This window comes from Tachysurus fulvidraco, chromosome 1, assembly GCF_022655615.1.
Source record: "Tachysurus fulvidraco isolate hzauxx_2018 chromosome 1, HZAU_PFXX_2.0, whole genome shotgun sequence".
In the NCBI taxonomy this organism is placed as follows: Eukaryota; Metazoa; Chordata; class Actinopteri; order Siluriformes; family Bagridae; genus Tachysurus; species Tachysurus fulvidraco.
The window spans coordinates 32,707,779-32,727,559 of NC_062518.1; the positions used below are offsets into that span (position 1 = coordinate 32,707,779).

At 38.7% G+C, this 19,781-nt stretch overlaps 3 protein-coding genes across 12 annotated transcripts; all 3 read right to left on the reverse strand.

Moving 5' to 3' along the window:
- Positions 1-234: 234 nt before the first annotated feature.
- sb:cb1058 (uncharacterized protein LOC394209 homolog) lies at positions 235-5,279 on the reverse strand. Of its 3 annotated transcripts, none has more exons than XM_047812843.1 (3): positions 5,261-5,279; positions 2,335-2,985; positions 235-1,347 (listed from the first exon to the last, which is right to left on the reverse strand). In XM_047812843.1, exons 2-3 carry the CDS (start codon positions 2,953-2,955, stop codon positions 1,201-1,203), a joined length of 768 nt encoding a protein of 255 aa, XP_047668799.1. In that variant the 5' UTR covers positions 2,956-2,985; positions 5,261-5,279; the 3' UTR covers positions 235-1,200. The 3 variants fall into 3 exon arrangements, with proteins under 3 accessions (XP_047668799.1, XP_047668797.1, XP_047668791.1); XM_047812841.1 differs by lacking the exon at positions 5,261-5,279 and adding an exon at positions 4,049-4,181; XM_047812835.1 differs by lacking the exon at positions 5,261-5,279 and having other exon boundaries at positions 2,335-3,136.
- Positions 5,261-11,984, reverse strand: b3gat3 (beta-1,3-glucuronyltransferase 3 (glucuronosyltransferase I)). Of its 4 annotated transcripts, XM_047812824.1 has the most exons (7): positions 10,513-10,704; positions 10,167-10,368; positions 9,896-10,070; positions 9,439-9,790; positions 8,118-8,408; positions 7,867-7,995; positions 5,261-5,386 (listed from the first exon to the last, which is right to left on the reverse strand). In XM_047812824.1, the coding sequence occupies exons 2-6, from the start codon at positions 10,252-10,254 to the stop codon at positions 7,897-7,899; spliced, it is 1,005 nt and encodes a 334-aa protein (XP_047668780.1). In that variant the 5' UTR covers positions 10,255-10,368; positions 10,513-10,704; the 3' UTR covers positions 5,261-5,386; positions 7,867-7,896. The 4 variants fall into 4 exon arrangements, with proteins under 4 accessions (XP_047668780.1, XP_047668786.1, XP_026990191.1 ...); XM_047812830.1 differs by lacking the exons at positions 5,261-5,386; positions 10,513-10,704 and adding an exon at positions 11,878-11,984 and having other exon boundaries at positions 7,465-7,995; XM_027134390.2 differs by lacking the exon at positions 5,261-5,386 and having other exon boundaries at positions 7,465-7,995.
- Positions 10,303-19,614, reverse strand: naa40 (N-alpha-acetyltransferase 40, NatD catalytic subunit). 5 transcript variants are annotated; one of them, XR_007140462.1, is made up of 10 exons: positions 19,215-19,612; positions 16,838-16,933; positions 16,682-16,734; positions 15,154-15,249; positions 14,619-14,777; positions 14,024-14,107; positions 13,296-13,373; positions 12,926-13,070; positions 11,878-11,984; positions 10,303-10,368 (listed from the first exon to the last, which is right to left on the reverse strand). XR_007140462.1 is itself a non-coding variant. In XM_027134391.2 (9 exons), exons 1-8 carry the CDS (start codon positions 19,218-19,220, stop codon positions 12,926-12,928), a joined length of 717 nt encoding a protein of 238 aa, XP_026990192.1. In that variant the 5' UTR covers positions 19,221-19,612; the 3' UTR covers positions 11,293-11,984. The 5 variants fall into 5 exon arrangements, 3 of the variants coding, with proteins under 3 accessions (XP_026990192.1, XP_047668805.1, XP_026990194.1); XR_007140463.1 differs by lacking the exon at positions 10,303-10,368 and adding an exon at positions 10,571-10,764; XM_027134391.2 differs by lacking the exon at positions 10,303-10,368 and having other exon boundaries at positions 11,293-11,984.
- Between the last annotated feature and the right edge of the window lie 167 nt (positions 19,615-19,781).

Consider the following 19,781-nt stretch of genomic DNA (forward strand, 5'->3'; position numbering starts at 1 on the left):
ATAGCGTATAACAGTACAAAAAAAAACATTCAGTGATCAATGTCAGTTGAAAGATTTGCCATTAGTATTAATGAATGCTGTTTAATGCCTTTTAAAAATATCTGCATGTATCTACTAAAGCAAGAATGTTCCACTCAAGAAAATTGTAATTGCTATACCAGGCCTGTCCAGACGCTGGAGGGCGCACTAAACACTTTAAATCCAGTTGTGTACATGATGCTGTGAAAGACTTTCAAGGTTTTAATGCCTTTATTTAAATAAATGTGTTACATATTTTAAAGTCCAGTATGTAAATTATCAGTTAATTTACTTGTGGGTAACAAAGATCCCAGAAAATGAACATTTGATTTAGACATAAGAACAGTTTCTTCCCTCAGGCAATCCATCTGATGAATATTTATACACGGAACACCCACTATTCTCACACACTATTCATTTAAAACATATACTATGTATATTTCAATTGAACATTTCACACTTGTACATTTGTACACACAATTTGTCTATATTGTATATGTCATTCTGCTACACTGTGGAGCTTCTGTCACTATAACAAATTCCTCGCATGTGAAAGCATGCCTGGCAATAAAGCTCTTTCTGATTCTGATGATTCTGATTTTTAATAAGGAATGTATCTTTATTATTTTTCTGAAGTCCTAATATATAATAAGTTAATTTACTCCTTACAAAGGTTTTACGATCAGTATAAATAACTCAGCTGGCTCAGTCATGGACTTCAAAGCCAAGAAGGTATGAGCTCCCAGTGCCCGAGCGTTGGTCCCGTGGTCATGGCAGGTTCACCACTAGCAAAGACAAATTACACCAAAGACCTCTGCCTCCATTATACTGTTCCCAGCAAGTTCATAACAAGTTCTAACAACGATTGCATTATGTTTTGTGAGATATTTTTTTTTTCTGTGATACAAAACCAAGTTATACAAGTAATACAAGCACCACAGCTACGACCTCATGGGCATTTTCATGATGTTAATCTTACTTTTTCAGGTTATTTATCACAAACCATCTAAAACAGGATCCATTTTAGACACTATAGTAACTAAGATTATTCTGGTGGAGATCAATCATATATAAATACAGCTTACAAAAATAATATTTCAATAATAATTACTACATGAACACATTTTCAGCCAGTTAACAACTGAAATGTATCTATATTTAAAGTGGGTGCTAAAAGATTTATTATAATCTAAAGTCTGCCAGCGCAGCTTTCCTGTCCATTTCAGACTTGCTTGGTGTGGACACGGGGGAGGAGACTGGAGAGAGGGTCACACTGTACAAGTTTGCAACAAATGTCTCCCATCCTCGTCTGAGCGCTTTATCCAAAACCTACAAATAAATAAATAAATAAATCAATAAATTCAGTGTTCATTTGACGTTTGTAACAATCTAGCTTTAATACTAACAAACTATGAAACAGAATGTTATCTTTATATCCACATTCTAACTGATTAATAAAAAGAAAACATTTTAAAAATATATATTTTCTGGATGTTAGTAGAGAGTTAAAGTGTTATCTGAGTTATCTCTGATAAGCCATTCCCCTCCCTTTCCTCTATTTGTATGTACAGTGTAAACAAAAAGACTGTAGAACAGAAGGACAGCGAGAAATGGACTAGAGCAGTGATTTAGCATGAAGCAAAGAGTCTTAAACCAAAGATTCTAAACTAGGAAACTCCAGAGAAAGAGTCTAGTGATCGTAGTCTTTTTGCTGTTTACTATTGTGTCATGTAATTTTGTGGTTTCTACAGCAAACGTTTTCAGACCTCATCTTTCTTTATCCACATTAGAAAAGTCATGGGAAGTCATGGCCTAATGGTTAGAGAGTCTGATTCCTAAGGTTGTGGGTTTGAGTCTCAGGCGGCCACGACTAAGGTGCCCTTGAGCAAGGCACCAACCCCCCCCAACTGCTCCCCGGGTGGTGCAGCATAAATGGCTGCCCACTGCTCCGGGTGTGTGTTCACGGTGTGTGTGCACTTTGGATGGGTTAAATGCAGAGAACAAATTCTGAGTATAGGTCACCATAAATAGCTGTATGTCACGTCATTTAAAAGAAAACTTTGGGTGTTAAGCTGTATGTAAGTCTGTTTTAATACAAGCATAATTTGTTCTTGTGCAAGCTCTTTCTTGGAAATACTGATATGAAGGTATATATATAAAAAACGTTGTTATTGTGCTACTACGTTAAATCAGTTGTTTCAAAGTGATAGAAAATGTCTTAAATGGTTTCCAGAAATCTCAAAAAATAATCAGTTCACTAACCAGGAATTCCTGACATGAGATTAGGTTTTATGTCATGACCTTATGGTATCTCACCTTGTGATAATTCCTAAGAGACTTCCTTTTGACAATCTTCATGTTGTCTACATCTTTTTTCTCCTCCACATCTCTTTCTCCCATTTTCTCCGTCATCATCTTTTCTATCTCTTTTCCTTCAGGAATGAGCTTCTGATCATCAGCTTCCTCTTGTATGGAGAAGTGGATGAGCGTGGGTTCTGGAGCACTGCTGCCTGGTCCTATGTCAGGCTGAGTTACCAAGTTCACATCCAAGCTTGACTCAATAGCCGAAGCCAACTGAGTTTCAGAGCTCTGGATGTCTGTCTCCAGTGATGGTTTATCAGTCTTGGTCCTCCTTGAGCTTTTCCTGCTCCAGCGCCGGCTCAGTCGGCTCGGCTTCCTCTTCAGCAGGGTGGTCCCGTCGTCCTCCATCATGCCCTCGCTGAAATCACATACACAGTGCTCCTGATCGTCTGCAAGCTCTTTTCTGTTAATTTCTCCTAACGCTGGCTTTGCTGCTGGTTGTTCTTCTGTGATCTGTACCTCTGTCCTGAACTCTATTTCTATTTCATCTAAACGTCCATAGAATCCACTGGCCCGGTCTAGAAAAGGAGGAGCCCGAGGAGCCTTTTGCTTCTTGGAGCTTTTGCCGATTGTCATGATTTATCCAAGTCACTGAGAATCACTTATCTGTAAATCGAGGAAAGAGGTAAGCAGGAAGTGAGATGTTAAAACAATGTTCGGTTTTGTCTATGACCTCAGAAATAACAAATAGTTCATAAATAGTTTGGTAGAAGTGCTCCGCCTGATATCAGAGTCACAATAGCTGTGAAGGCTATTGATATGTATTTATTACGTCTCTTGTACAGATCACCTCATCAACATGACACTGTACAAAGTTCAGTGCAGTGTTTGAGCTTGACATAGACACGTGTCCCTGTATGTGTGATCATATCTGTGTTCTAATAGATAAGAAAAGCTCCAGGCTCACATTGACTTTGACTTTGTTTAGTTGTGTTGGAACTGTGACCCATGCCAATGTGTGTGTGTGTGTGTGTGTGTGTGTGTGTGTGTGTGTGTATGTGACTGAAACCTTCCATCACACAGAACAGATCTGGTAATATTACATGTCCATATTAATGTCTATTGTAAGTGGTATATAGCAGACACCTATGTTCATTTGAATTAAATAATATACTGTAGATATATTTTGTCTTAAAGGAATGCTCCAGCCTCGTTCAACTTAATCTTTATTCTCTCATCTGTGTTATATGTGTAAATACCAAGGAAATTTTTTTTTTTTTTACTAGTTTCCTTTTTGAGTATTGAGAAAGGAACTCGACTTAAAACAAACTTATGTCTGAAGTCTAAGGGAAGCTTTTACTTAGCATTTATGTGAAACAAGATTTTGAGGACATATTTTAAAAATTAGAATAAAAGTTGTATTGATAAATAATCAGAGAATAACGATTAATAATGAACAAAAACTATTGACCAAATTCAAAATTTCCCTTCGACTTCTCCAGAATAAAATTGAACAGGCTTTCTAGCCTTTCTACACCTGAGTAGGGTGAAACACTGATTTTTTGTTAATCACACATACATTACAGCAGCAGTGGATAATTCAAGTTTTAATATCAAGTAATACACTTATACATAATAGATGAGTGGCTCTTAAGCTAACTTTCCAATTTTTTAAAGCAGGATTTGTTTCAAGAATTGAAGAAAATGAGAGGTACAGTAAGTGGCTTACCTGCTGGGTGTTCTCTCTGGTACTGGCTGTGTGTGTGTGTGTGTGTGTGTGTGTGTCAGTTCTCCCTCAGCACACCTCATACCCAATCATCATAGACGCTGCCTAAACCTGTCGTCACTGAAAAAAGGAATGCCCACACAATCACTTTCTCCAACTCACAATCTCTATGAGCCTTGCTCTTGGTAATTATTATCAAAGTTTATTAATATGTACACTAAGCATACGCTACATTTACATTTACGCCCTTATCCAGAGCGACGTACAACAGCACTTTTATGTTTCTATTGATGAATACATTTACAGCATTTGGCAGACGCCCTTATCCAGAGCGACGTATATAAGTGCTTAAATCTCTAACATTGACTACATTAATGCTGGCTCACTAGGTTACATACTTAAGATACCATGAGTTTAAAACATTTGTTTAAAGTTACAATGAAAAAGTGTCAAAGGTTGTGTGTGTGTGTTTTTGTTTTTTTTAATGCAAAAGATAAGGAAAGAAGTGCTAGTTGAAGTGTTTCATGAATAAGTAGGTCTTTAACCGTCATTTGAAAATAGCCAGTGACTCAGCTGTCTGGACACCTAGGAGAAGTTCATTCTACCACCTCGGTGCCAGAACAGAGAAGAGTCTTATAGTACAATTACTTCCTACCCTGAGAGACGGTGGGACCTGGTAGCTTTGAGGTGTATTGAGGTGTAGTGTGAGAAGTGATAAAACGGTGGGACCTGGTAGCTTTGGTAGCGTGTGAGGTGTAGTGCGAGAAGTGATAGAAGCTTTGAGGTAAGAGGGAGCTGGTCCATTTTGTGGTTTTAAGGCAAGCATCAGTGTTTTGAATCTGATGTGTGTAACTACTGGAAGCCAGTGGAGGAAGCATAGCAGTGGGGAAGTATGTGAGAACTTAGGCAGGTTAAAAACAAGTCGTGCAGCTGCATTTTGGATCATTTGCAGTGGACGAATTGCATTCATAGGTAAACCTGCCAGCAGTGAGTTACAGTACACCAGTACTGAGATGACAAAAGACTGAACAAGTACCTGAGCAGCCTGTGTGGGCAAAAATGGCCGAATCCTTCTAATGTTGTAGAGAAGGAACCGACATGAGCGAGTCACATTAGCAATATGCGAGGAAAAGAACAGTGGAGTTACCACAAGGTTGCGAGCTGTGACTGAAGGGGAGAACAGATCATTATGCAGGGATATTGCAAGATCCTGACCTGGGGATGAATCACCCGGGATGATCAGCAGTTCACTTTTGCTGGGATTGAGTTTCAACTGATGAGCTGTCATCCAAGATGATATGTCCATCAGATATGCTGAGGCCAGAACAGAAGCAGTGGTATCTGAGGGAGGGGAGGAGAATAAATGTTGAGTGTCCTCAGCATAGCAGTGGTAAGAAACCGTCTAGGAATGATTACAGAGCACCATATGAGCAGCATGACCACTATGAGTAAACTACTGTACTAAACAAATGCTTGTGAGTTTCTTCAATTTGAAACCTATTTCGGGAAAAATATCTGTAGAGGGTCATCATTAAGGTAGGTAATCAGACCTTAAAGACCACTGTAGTACTTTGGAGACTTTAAGGCCCACTCTAGCAGGCTTGAGGGTTTATTGCATTGAACTCTATTGAAAACACATGCAACTTTTATTTATTTATATTTTCCAGACAGTGAATGTTAACTGTTCTCTGTAGCTACATACAGGGAAGCCATGGATGTTATGTAGTATTTGGGATGTTGACAGGTTTTGGGTGGGAACACGTTGCTACAATCAAGGTTTCGACCGCAGAAGCCTATTTACTGCACGGCCATTAACGTTAACTCCTGAACCAAAACAAAACATACAGCTACTTTAGTGCATGCAACACACAAATCCACACAGCCATGTTTGCAGTTTCACTTTGGAAAGACTTAATCATTTATTTGTTTTCTTATTTTATCAGTGCCATAGGACGGAAATATCACCTTCAAGAAACAGCTTTCCTCTACACACACTAATGCCATACCTCTAAAAATCCTCCACTTTAATTAACAAGAGCTCAAGAGAGGGAGCAGCAAAGGAATGTGTATTTCCCTGGAAACAATAGGTGTGTCGTTTAACAAATAAAGACTCGGAAGGTAGCAACAGGTCAATCCTTGATAATGTTCCTTTAAGAGTGTATGAGTAATCTCACATCACAGCACTGCAGTAGACGTGAGTCAGTTGAACCCACCTCCTCACTTTAAACCTCAGGCAAGGATCATCACATAGTAAGCATGTAAACCATGAGAGCAGCTGTTTTGCAGCTGTGCATGTCAGTGCCTGTGTACGGTAATGTGAGAAAAGCATCACATTCAGATGGGATGTGGTTAGGAGTCATTTAGGGAGGCGTGTGCTGGCGGTGCTTTCTGGAGACAACAGTTATTACTCACTTAACAACATGCCCGTTCTCATCAAACGCAATTCATACCATGCAAGGTCATGATGTTTCAGCTATTAGATGGATATTTCTGTCCAAGTGGAAACAAACTTGATGTGATTGTCCTTAAAGTGACCAGGTGCAGTGTGGTGTGTAAATAATTACTCTAAGGTGTAATGTTTAAAAGACCCAACCTTAAAGTGGGAAAAGTCTGAAATGCACTTGTACTGTATGAAGCCTTTCTTGTATGATTAAAATAAAGCATTAAAGGATTGAGCCTGACCCTTTACCCTATAATCACTGTGATCCTTACACAATTATTGAATTTATATTATACTTCTGTGCACTGGCCACTTTAATAGGAACGTCTTCTCATTCATCCAGTTATCCATTCAGCCAATCAAGTGGCATAAGCTCAGTACATAAAATCATTCAGCTCCAGGTCAGAAGCTTCAGGTGATGTGAAGTGTGATCTCTGTGACTTTGACATCAGTTAGTGCCCGATGGGCTAGATTATATGTTTTTGACACTGCTAATCTCCTGGGCTTTTCACACACAACATGGGGAAAAAAATGCAGTAAATATAAGTCTTGTGGTTGGAAATGAGAAAGAGCTGATGAGCTGAAAGAGGTCAGAGAAAGAATGATTTAAGTTTACAGGGAGGTTCAGAGGACACATCAAACCGTGAGGCTGATCAGATAAAACAACCACATCATGTTCCACTCCTGTCAACCGAGAAACTGAATCTGAGGCTACAGTGGGCGCCAATAACATTTTTTCAACGCATCACAGTGACAATGCTGTACTGAGAACTGTGTGCCACCTAAATAACTGCACTGGAACAGTGCTGTGTGACGTTGGGCATAACAACAGGAGTTCGGATTTTAACCCGAACATTACGATGACACCGATATGACGTACAATTCAAATTTATCCACTTAAATCATTCCAACGATCTTGTCTGGAGGCTAGTTGCTCTTTTATGTGCACACAATCCAAGGTTGGAATAACACGAGGAAGTTTGTTTTAAATGTTTTTTTATTTTAAGCTATTTTTGAAAGATATACATAGTTAATACAATTTTATGGTGGTTTTGGTTCTCTAGGGTCCACTTGAGCCACTCAAACTGAACTTAGCAATACAACTTTACTGTAAAAGGCAGAGATTTACAGGCATGAGGCAGAAACACTTATCATCTACATCTTGTTCTACATAACACCATGAATGATAAATAGATATATAAATAGAATGCTGCATTCAATCCCGCACACAAACACATCCACCCAGTCATAATAAACATACAGTTACTCGTACAGTGCTGAGATTCCTGGACAACAGTAAACTGAACTCGTGCTGAAAATGAAGGACGCTCTCAAGTTAACATGACAGCAAAATGCATTTTTTATTTTAACTGGGATGTACCAGGGTGTTTTTGGAGAATGTTCTTGCAGCTTACACCTCCACGTTGGGATCTGATCCTAACCCTTGCTTTATAAGAGCCTCCTCCCTTTTCATCTTTGGCTTTTCGGTCCGTGTGTGCCACACCAGCACCTAAGACAGCATAAAAAAATAGAAAAACATAAAAAAAATAAAAATAAAAAAAATAAAAAACAGACTTTTTTAATAATTGCATGCGTTTCCACAGATTTACAGCTGTAATTATGTGAATCTACCTTAGTGCACATGTCAGCTTTAGGCTCCAAGTCCTCCATAGTAACCAGATTCTGCAGAAAGCTACTTTCTAGGAAGCCCATCTCTGCATTGCCATCAAAACAAGCCTCAGGATTGGCCAACACCAGATTCAGGGAGACCGCAAAGCCTGCCATATCAATGGGGAAGGGACGGTTGGGTCGCCAGCCGGTGTGGAAACGAACCACCTTCCCATTTTCCACCACCGGCCGCTCAAACTTCATAGCACCCACCAGACCCACCGGCCAAACAGAGACTTTCTTAGTGTAACGCATCTGAGGCAGACGGACACACAGACAAACAGGGGTAAGGAAAAAAACACAAAAAATAAAGAAAAATGCTAACCCTGTGATATAAAGAACTCACTGCAATCAATGAAGGAATTCTTTTTTTTTTTTTTTTTTTTAACAATTTCTCAGGGTGTCCTTAAAAAAAATCTAATAAAAATAACAAGAACAGAATGGGAGAGTGTTAAGTATGAGCTCATAATTTAATCAATCCTCGATCAATTCTTTTTTTTTACTTTCTTCATCCACTGGCCCCATCTATCTTTAAGAACAAGAAAGTCTCTTGGTCCTGTGTTTTGGTTTCAGACAGCATATGCTACAGTCAGAGAGGATTAAGCACAGCTGAGTGAAATGGGAGGAAAAAAACAATAGGATGCTGATCTCGTCTGTCCTCTATTCTGATTTTGTGACTGCTAGCAAGGTATCCATTTACAAGGGAAAGCTAGAAGCATCTGCATACAAGCACCATAACATCCTTCATTACTTCTTAGTCCTCTAGCACCTCCTTATCTGCTGATGACTTTGGCACCTTCTTGAATAAGACAACAGTTTCAATGTTTTCTAAGCATTCTAAGCATACATATTAGTAGCAAGATGTCTAGATTTGTTCACAGCAGAGTCCTTAAAGTTCTACTTGATTTTTGTTACTGTACTAATTGTAAAACCCCTAACTCTAACAAGGAGAGTTTTTATTGCTCGAGACACTGACCTATTAGCACTACCATGTGGGGATTGTTTTATGGTCACTAAAAAGAATGTCTGCCAAATGCTATAAAAGGATGGATGCGAATGTGATGCCGCAAAATAATCTTCACAGCTCTGTACCTGTTATATCTAATATAGAAATTATTAAAAGGTGACAACATACTACTAACCACTGAATCTAAAATCTTATCCAACTTAACTAAATGTTCTAATACATTTTTCAAAGATGATTTCATATTTTATCATTACACATACAAGGTGCACATTAATAAACCACCCTTTCTGCTCTTTTATCTCTACTAAGGTTGCGTACCTCATCAAAGAGCTGAAGGCTATATGTGTTGTCATCATCAGCAAAGTAGATTACAGCATTGTCAAAGGCTAACCCTTTCCCCCGGTCTGCAGCAGCCTTCTCCCTGAGCCAGCGTAAACCCTCGTTCCTCTGCTCAGCCCCACGAGGCTTCAGCCAGTGAGGGTCACCTTCCTGCAGTTTGCGGTCTTTAGGTGTCAGCATGTGTAGGTGTGTGTAGGTCAGTCCAGACGCAGCCAATAAGTTTGTCACTAGCTGTGTCAGGCTGAGAGAATCCTCCACCACGATCCAGTGGAGCTGAGGTACATGCAGAAATGTGTGGGACAAGCGTATGAGCTCAGCCTTCTGCACCAGTCTAGAAGAATTAAAAAAAATAATCTTGGATTAGCCTTTCAGAATATTTAACCATAACAGATTATATCTCAAAATGGTTCACATAATAAATAAATAATATACATACCTTGCATAGGTAGGTGTTATTACATAGATTGTAGGCAAACTAGATTGCCTGGAGGCTTTTGCGTCCGATTTCTCTGTTTTTTTTATTTGTTCTTGCAATTTATGTAACTCCCCTCTCAACTGAGAGATGGTTCGGTCTTTAGTAAAGTCATGTTCTCTGCAGTCACAGCCCTGGCCTAGGAGGAAAACAGATCCAAGGATTATTTTAAAGTAAACGAGATTGTTAAATCATTAAGCGGTGCTTTAGAAGAAATACGATACACCTGTCTTACCTAACTGCATGAGGGCATAGATGAGGCCCATTAAGGACACCATAAAGTAGAGCAGGAATACAGTCTTCAGTTTGAGCTTCATCCTCATTGGACAGAAGGTGACACCAAATAAAACCCAGAATGTCAGGCTGCTGTGAGCTTCACCTTATAGCCCAGGACACACAAGGCTTCCTTTAGAATGTAACCATTTATTGACAGAAGCCTAAGACAAAAGATAATAAGCAGCAGAGATTTTTTCCCAACGCAGACAAAGTGTATTAAAGCCAGTTAAACGGTTAGCTTGTTGCTAAGGCAGCACAGTTACTGGTTTGTTGACATAAACCTGGCATTTAGCTTCTAAACCTACCATCAATCCAGTCCAGGTTCAGTCCAGGCTGGAGAAAGGCTTTAAGATTTCTTTTTTAATTCGCCTAAGCGACATGATCGTTTATATACAAAGTCAGCGATTGAGCTTGTGTGTGTTCAACAACAAGCGTCCATTGTAATCAAACCCATTTCAAACAGCTCCAGCAGTTTCAGCTGCGGTGCAACACAGATCGCGTTCCCGTGAACAAGATCCGGACCTTTGTAGTTCCGCTTCCATTTTGTTAAAAGAAAACTTAAGGGGGGAAAAAAATAACAGCCCAAAAAAAGTGCAAGAACAGTTGAGGAAATTATAAATCACACCTTTTTTATATCATATCCAAAGGGGGAAAAAACCTTTGACTTATGTATATTTCCCTGTTAATATTTTCACAATATTTAAATAGATTTCTTTTTTAATCATTAAGGAACATTAATAAACCCTTACACACGTAGTATCTGGTTGAAATCAATAATAATATTTCAAAATAAATATAATAAATATTTATATAAATAATATATCCCAAACAGTCTGAGGATGTGACATTCTAAAAATAAATAAATAAAATAACCAAAAAATTAGCACAAATACATATACTGAAACACGTCTGTCACACGTCTCACCATTATTAATACAGTTTTGAGCATTTTAGTTAAATTCTGTTAGTTAAAAATTGTGCTGCAATTACAAGGGGCTCTAGAGATTTTTACATCATGGGAATCACTACCATTTAACTGCCTGATTTTTTTTTAGTGCAATTATCAAATAATGCAAAGAAGCAACTTTGATTCAAACCAGTTTATTTGTTGCAAACAAATAAAACACCAAAAGCTGAAATAACTTCCCTTTCTGCATCAACACAAAGCATGACACAGAAATACTCATTTACCAAACATCTCATCACTTTAATTGTCTCAATGTAATTTCTCCCCACAAACCTTGTGAAGGCAAATAAAATGATAATGGCAAACAGATTATATACAGTTAAAAAAAAAGAAAAAAAATCTAATGTTTTGAGATGATAAAAGAAGGCTGTGATACTTAAAAAAAAAAAAAAAAAAAGAAAAAGGACAGCACTTTTCTACACTAAGGGTGTGGTTGTAATAATCATCAGCCCCTTCAGCAATTAGATAGGGATAGCCGTTATAAAATATTTGATATAGGTTTTACTTAGTTGAATGACCTGAGACTGACCAGTTTGAGCGATTATAAAGAATACGAAGTCGTTCATTGTATTCGGTTAATTAAAGAAATACAACACTTAGGTAAGCCCCTTGCATTTTGTTAAAATGTATGTACAAGTACCCTGACAGAGCAATAGAGAAAAAAATGGCAGTAACAGCTAGTGTGCCATGCCCTTGAACTCACTTTAAATGATCAGCAGCTTGGGAGAGAGAGAATTGTAGGCTAAAGTCCTGCCATGATGTTTGTCATCATCATGGGATGTGTAGATGTTCTACTCACCATGCTGGTTCCTGAGGTGAAAGGAAAAGTTCACTATACAGAGCTGTCACATGAGCATTACTGCCATCTCTGTTGTTCAAAGATTCATAAAGCTGGAGAGGGAATATACTTATTTTTCCTTAGAGTCATGGGCAGCTATTAAGTTAAAAATATTAAGCAACAAGGAGGATCTTCATCGATGAGAGATTAGTTCAGGCCTAGTTCAGTCAACACTTCACAGCTTTAAAATGCATCACTTTTGCACTGTCATTAAGAGCAACATGTAGCATACATGTACCTCAAACATGGCTTCTCATCCTTAACTATGAAGCCTGCACAGTAATACCTTCAAATGAATTCTGTGAAAAACGAATTAAAAAAAAAACAAAAAACCCTCACAACAAACACAGAGGTAGAAAATAGCAAAATCTTGCAAAAATCCTTAATTGGTCTTATACAAACTCAGAATAGTTAGTGATAGGATGACCTTTCATGATGTTTAAACCCAAAGGTTATGTAAACAAAGCTTTAGATCTCGCCAACATCATGACTTAATTTGGATGTGTACAAGCATCAGATTTGTACCTGAAAGACAATTGGATAATGTACTTTTCACTTTCATTACAAATTTCCATTCACCTACTTCACACTCAATACACAAGACTAAACATTCAAGAAATTAGCTATCCAAACCGTATTTCACATTATTTACAGTCATATATGAGTAACTTATGAACTGTAACCTACTGCAAGATTTCTCACTCTAAACACTGTTAAATACCAGTTACTGAAAGTTGAACGCATCAGTGGTGCTCTGACCGGCTCCTTTTCGTTTCTTGTTCTTTTTGGCTACACTGCGTGACTGAACTAGGCTTAAGGGGATGTAAATATGGGGGTAACGTAGGGCAAACATGATTGTTGACAGGAAGTTTGAATGAGGAGTGTTTGTGTAACAGAACAGCAGGACCAGCACCTAATGGCAGCAGCCTCCACAGTGGCTGCCAGCATGCGCATGACCCGACACCTCGCCGTATTTTGTCCGTCGACTCAAAATCTCGTACGAGTACTCATCTCCACAGCAACCTGACATGCTGGGTGAAGTTTCGTCAATCTCAAATCTGAGGCAGAAAGCACAGTAATCATATTTCAGTTCGTAAGTTCTGCCAAAATATTAGACCAGTAATGTATCTGCCTACACACTTATTAGTATTAGAGCGGTCTTTACACACTGTCCACTATCTTGGAGGACTGGAAGTGAAGGGACAGTTCATATAAATAGATGAATTATAAACTGAAAACACAAACATCAACCATCTTACAAGAAAAAAAGAGATTCAACTTACTGTAAGGCCTCCCGGAAAAACTGGTAGGCTCCGTGGTTGTGTTTGAAAACGGTCAACATGACTTTTTTCATTTGAGTACTGAAGAAAAAAAAAAGAGCAACACAGTCATAAAACGCTCAAACAGCAGTTAGGAGAAGCCGATTAAATCTGAAGCTAAATGAGTCAATGAGGATGATGTAATGTTAAGTTACACAAAAATCTGACAGCAGCATACAGTATACCATCACTGAGTCAGGATGCATGATTCATTTTTATTACTGAATATTCCAGTTTGCACAAGTTTTTACATCATAAAAATCATTTCGACATCAATCAAAATAATGACTCATTAGCAGGCTCTCTGCTTAGGCTGTTCAACTGTCACACATTTTACATGGTGGATCAGACGATGACTTATTTATTTATATAAGAATCTATTTCTTCGCAGCTAATAGATCTTAAGGATGCATCAAGGTGTAAGTATAGACTACAGGTAACTGTTAAACATTTTTAATCACCCCTTTAGGTCTTTGTAAAGGGTGCTTTTACATACTGTATTCTGCATACCCTCTGTTTGAATTGATTGCTGGATTAGGCTTGTGAATCCTGAGCTTTTTTCTACACTCCAAACATCCAATCTGTCACTATCACAGGATTGAACTCCCTGTACCTGTATTTGCTGCATACAGAGTCCTGAAGTACCTTAAATCAGTCTTTTACTTTTGCAGGACACATTTGGAAATTTGTACCTGTTGGCAATGAGCTGCAGGATTTGGACGAGAAACTTTCCCAGACCTTTCCGCCTGACTTTGCTCTCCAACTGGAGTTCATAACTGAGGGGGAAAAAACAAAAGGAAAAGGGTTACTTTAACAACACTCACTCATTCATTCTCTACTGCTTATCCGAACTTCTCGGGTCAGGGGGAGCCTGTGCCTATCTCAGGCGTCATCGGGCACCGAGGCAGGATACACCCTGGACGGAGTGCCAACCCATCGCAGGGCACACACACTCTCATTCACTCACACACTACGGACAATTTTCCAGAGATGCCAATCAACGTATCATGCATGTCTTTGGACTGGGGGAGGAAACCGGAGTACCCGGAGGAAACCCCCGAGGCACGGGGAGAACATGCAAACTCCACACACACAAGGCGGACTCAGGAATCGAACCCCGACCTTGGAGGTGTGAGGCGAACGTGCTAACCACTAAGCCACCATGCCCCCCACTTTATTAACAGCTCTCAGTTAATGTACAAATGAAAGAAATGAAGCAGATAAATATTTAAATAAGGATTTGCTAACACTACATTATACACACGCCACAGTGAAAGCAGAGCTTACCAATACAACACCTCGTCGCCACATTCGACATCGAATCGAAAATGAGAGAAGGCAACAGGGGCAGATTCGGCATCACGAGCAAGGAGATACCATGCTCTCTCATCCTTCAACTCCTCCCTTTTCTCCCTCTCCTTCCATCCCCACTCGCTCTGTTCATATCTACGAAGGGATCATCAACACATAAGGAACTATACACATTTCTAAAACCTGCTTTAATCTAAAAGAAACCATTAAACGCCTCCACGGTGCCTGCTGAAATGGTAATCATGAATATTATGACTATAAAACTGTGAAGCACAGTAAGGTCCCCTGTAGCATTGATCTTTTAATGCAAGTGATATATGGAGACAAACACGTACACTGAAAGCAGCTTATGCACCGACCTGACTCAATAAATAATGTTTTCAGTCCTACAGTACCGCAGTCTAATGAAATCTAATGCAAAACGAACATCTATAACTTATGTATAAAAGAAACCTATACTTTTTAAAAGAAAGAAAGAAATAACATATGTACCTGCATGCTTAATACCTACAATGTCTGTACGTTGGCTCTGGTCAGTTCATAGGCCCACTCCACTGTGATGGGAGACAGTGCAGTCACCCGTTTACACTCAATCTCCAGATTTAACCTGCCATACCAAAAAAAAAAAAGTTATTTAGATTTTATACCCTTTCGCTAGAGACGCAGAGCCAGTGCTGGAGCCAGGTGGTCAGGATACAAACAAAGCTTATTAAGAACCAGCCTGCGTGGTTACCTGTCTAAATGCCAAACAATTATGTAAACACATGTGGGAGTTTATCATTGTACAGTGTAAAAATAACAGCGATGGGGGATATCAGATGATATGAAATAAAAAACTCTACACAAAACAAAAAGAGTGACAAACACCAATTTCCAGTGTAATGGCCATTTAATTGAGTGTATTTATTTTTCTAATTAGCTGGTTGTTCTTTCAGTAAAGTAATTTAAAAAAAAAAAAAAAAAACTGAAAACATTTCAAAATTTAAATTTACTGTACAGTAAATTCTCTTTTGGTTTCATTAACAATAATAATAATACCATCATTATAAAAGAGTGTGAAAGAGGGAGTCTAGACAACAGCACACACTCCATAAATCCCCCGATTTCTGTGTTCATAAACAACCAGCGGCATTATGAAATGTTAGCATACGTCCATAGACGCCATAAAACGTCACAGACGTCAAAACGTCAATTCAATTATAACCAAATATACCTGTTGCTGTAATATAGTAAATACTACTTGAGCAGGTTTTGCTTGCGCCATTTTACGGACAGATAGATATTCTTCACTACTAGAATCTCCAGTCAACAACAGTAAAAAGGAGTGTCCAGGCCCTTTTAAAATAAAATAAAATAAAAAAAAACAACAACCAACAAACAACATAGCAGGTAGAAGAAACTTTAGAAATAAGCCTTGCAATATGAGGACATAATGAGCAGAACTGATTGGCCTCAAAAGACTGGAAAACATTATGAGGCAGGCCAATAAATGTTTCCAATAGCTGTGATAAGGTCACCATTTTGCATTATTTGTATAGTGGGTTTAACATTATAGTCACAGAGCAGCTTCAGAGAAATCCAGATGTATAGTTATATTTAGATTCTTAATGAGCAAGCCAGAGGCAACAGTAGCAAAGGCAAACTCCCTGGGATGACATCAGGAAGAAAACTTGAGAAAAAACAGGCTAAAAAGGATCCTAAGCTCTTCTGGAAATATACCAGCTAGTACAATCTCTAATACGCTTTGATTATAGGATAATAAAACGTAACACACATGACATGTTCTAACCCTCATCATTTATTACTCCCAGTCGGCGTCTTACTTTATATGATGGGTTCAAAAATAACTGGCGGTTATGGCAATGCTTGTGATAATATCCATTTAACTGTTTGTTCTTGGTTTCAAACGAGTAACTTTTACTGCAGGATGAGAATGTGCTTGAAACAGTTTTAGATTAGATAACGCTCAGCAGAAAAAGACCATCAGTTAGTTTTAAGGCCTAAAAAAAACAACTCTTAAAAAAAGTGACATCACGTACCCGTTTCTGTCATACTTTTTGAACACTGGAAAAGCTGACAGCGGATCTTCAAGCTGCAGAGACAAAAGAAGTGATTATGAACACAGCCAAACAAATTCCATCTAGAAAACAGGGTTTAAATACTTTCAGTATCAGGATGAAGAGAAGATGTTGTACCTTATTAGCTGCAACCACTTTAGCACACACAGCATCCATAGCTGCTCTTTCTTCAAGCCTCCTCTGCTTCTTCTCCTTCGCTCTGTTTGACTTTCTCTGTAGAGAGGAAGACAGAGAAACAAGTACCGTCAAACATCAGTCCTTATCTAAACAGATGACCTACCTTTTTCTCAGACAGTTATTCAGCATATTCTTTGACTTCCTGACTTCTAGCACAACAGACTAAACTAATACAGTGACTCTGATTCTGATCTAAAAGCTCACCTGAGCTGTGTATATGCTCTGGCCTTTTCTGAATCAGGGTAGGTGTGTTAGAGCACCTAAATATAAAAACACTGAATTGCACAGAACAGAGGTAATCGAGGACCAGGGTTAGGAGCCTGATATTTTTCTCCAAGCACTCAAGATTAAAACGAATTTTGTAATATCAATTTTTTTTAACCAACACAAGTCTAGTACAGCAGGAAAGTCAAACATATACCTTATTCTACTGAGATCAATGTGCATAATGGAAGAGTTGTTTTAAAAAGGTTTAAACCGTATTCAGCAGAGAGCATTAAAGTAATGGGAAGACGCAGGTTTTAATCACAGAGGGTACTTTTTCTTGTCTAACCACTTTTAGTTGAACTGACATATCCCAGAGATCAATGCTCGGGTGTCAGATGCCCGTAGTTAACACTAGGCTCAGTTTAACACACATCCCGTTCCTGAGCATGACTGTGTTATCCACTATGTGAGGTATTATATTAAATAGCTTTAAAGAAATAAAAACACAACAGAAGCCTAAAATCAAAGAATTATGAATTTCATGATAACCTTTAAATTGTCAAGTATTTTCAAATTAAGATGATTAAAGCACCCACAGACAGCCCATAGAAATAAAATTTAAATATATTGTCCTACATACATGCAGTTGTTCACTGAGGCTACTATTTAAAGGGACAACAATGTCAGGAACAATAATATTCCCCCTCAGGTCGCATGAATAAATGTACATCTTCACCCTCTAAAACTCACACATCTCAATGTTAATGAATGTACACACACAACAATATATATAGGAGAACAAACTCCTGCAGTAAGTAGAGGGGGGGAAAGGATGCCGTGTCAAGGTGATGAGCACTTTACCCTACTTAGACACCCAGATTCAGTTCATCCTGAGGATAGAGATGTACAGTATCTGGTTAGAACATGAGGACATTTAACCCATGTGTACTTAGCAGTGGATGTACTGTTCACAGTCCATGTTGACTTTGAGCCCCGATACAGCGTGGCCAGAGAAATAACGCAAGAGTAAATTCGGTTATTTATTTTGTCATAAAAAGCAATTGGTGTCATTGATATTTTATTTTCACTTATACATCCTTCGATATCCTTTTTTCACATTGAGAAGAAATGAGTCAGGGACATCAAAGACAAGGAAAAAATAAACATACATTTTAACCTGGTTCCACTTTAAGTTAAAATTTAAAAACGGGTCATATTAATGCCAGGAACATATAGGTTATGAGGATGTGGAGATGTTAGGGCTATCTTTTTTCTTTTTTTTGGGGGGGGGGGGTGTGTGTGTGATACTGATCTGGAAATCTGTATCATTATCAGACCTCATGTTGTATTTTATGCTGTGAACAAGCGTGATGTCTAGTGGACACTATTCTGTTTTCATGTAAATACAGGACACAAATGTGACACTAAAGTTATCAGATCAGTGTACTGAACAACATTGTGTCTGGAATCAATCATCCACAAGAGAGTATTTCAATCATCATTAATATTATTATTATTAGTATCACAGAAGCTGCATTTGGTTTAAACAGGAAACAAAAATGATAGGAACAAATATGTATACATGGCGACACGTTTAGAATAAAAAGTGAGCACCAGAAGCTGAACAGAATCAGATCTAAATAACATGTGGGCGTTAATAGAGATCAGAGTAAGTGTTTGGACTGCTGTAGGCCACATGTTTCTTCCTCCTGCCATGCCACATGTTCGCTAACACAGCATTCCTGCATCAGTGCACAATAGACTACATCAATGCAAGAACAGCACTTTCCTATTCAGCCCTGCAGTCATTCACTCAGTCATGTTTAACACCATAATCGACTGTAACACAACAGGACTGGGTTTCACTTCCATTTACAGTGTCGAACCGTAATATAAAAAAATCCGAGCGACTTAAACTCGTGTGATCACCAACACAGAACACTAGAGAGTCGATGAGTGAGAGTTATGTTCTATAAAGGCTAAACGTGAGCTGCCATCACACTCTGAACAGATCAGGATTCAGCAGCCAGGAGTCTTTGTTTCAAACTGGACAAGAAACGTGAACCCCGTCCATCGTAACGCTCGCTAGTTAGCAATGAAAACAACTCACCCCCATTTTGTAGCTCGTTAGCCGTTCACCTCGGAGACAGTTAAGTGGTTAGTTTACAGGTAAACAGATAGATATATATATATGATGAGGTCAGGAAGCGGTGTAGCAGCCGCAGCTACCGTTTGGTGCAAGGAAATAATAACACGCTAATGAGCACGCTAGGCTACCGTACCATAAGTAAACGTTAGCTTAACAGTTAGCTTAACATAACAGCCGGCCATAAACAATAGATATTAGCTAGCATGCTAAGTTTATCCCGCTTTTATCTCTCCGGCAAGTTGGCGCCAAAGAACATGGACGATAACTAATTACGTCTACAGCTATGTTCTGTTCTATTCTTTCTATTCTCTCTCTCTCTCTCTCTCTCTCTCGGTTCCCTCCTCATCCACAGCAACCCGCGCTAAGGGAAATGACGACAACGGTTCAATCCCAAATAAATCAACACTCCCTATACAAGTGGGACGCTTAGGGTGAAAGAATCGTACCACGTGCATCCTAAGTAGTGCACTATGTATTGGATATTAAGTTATTTGGAACGCAACCATTCTAAGTTAAGTACAGGTGGAA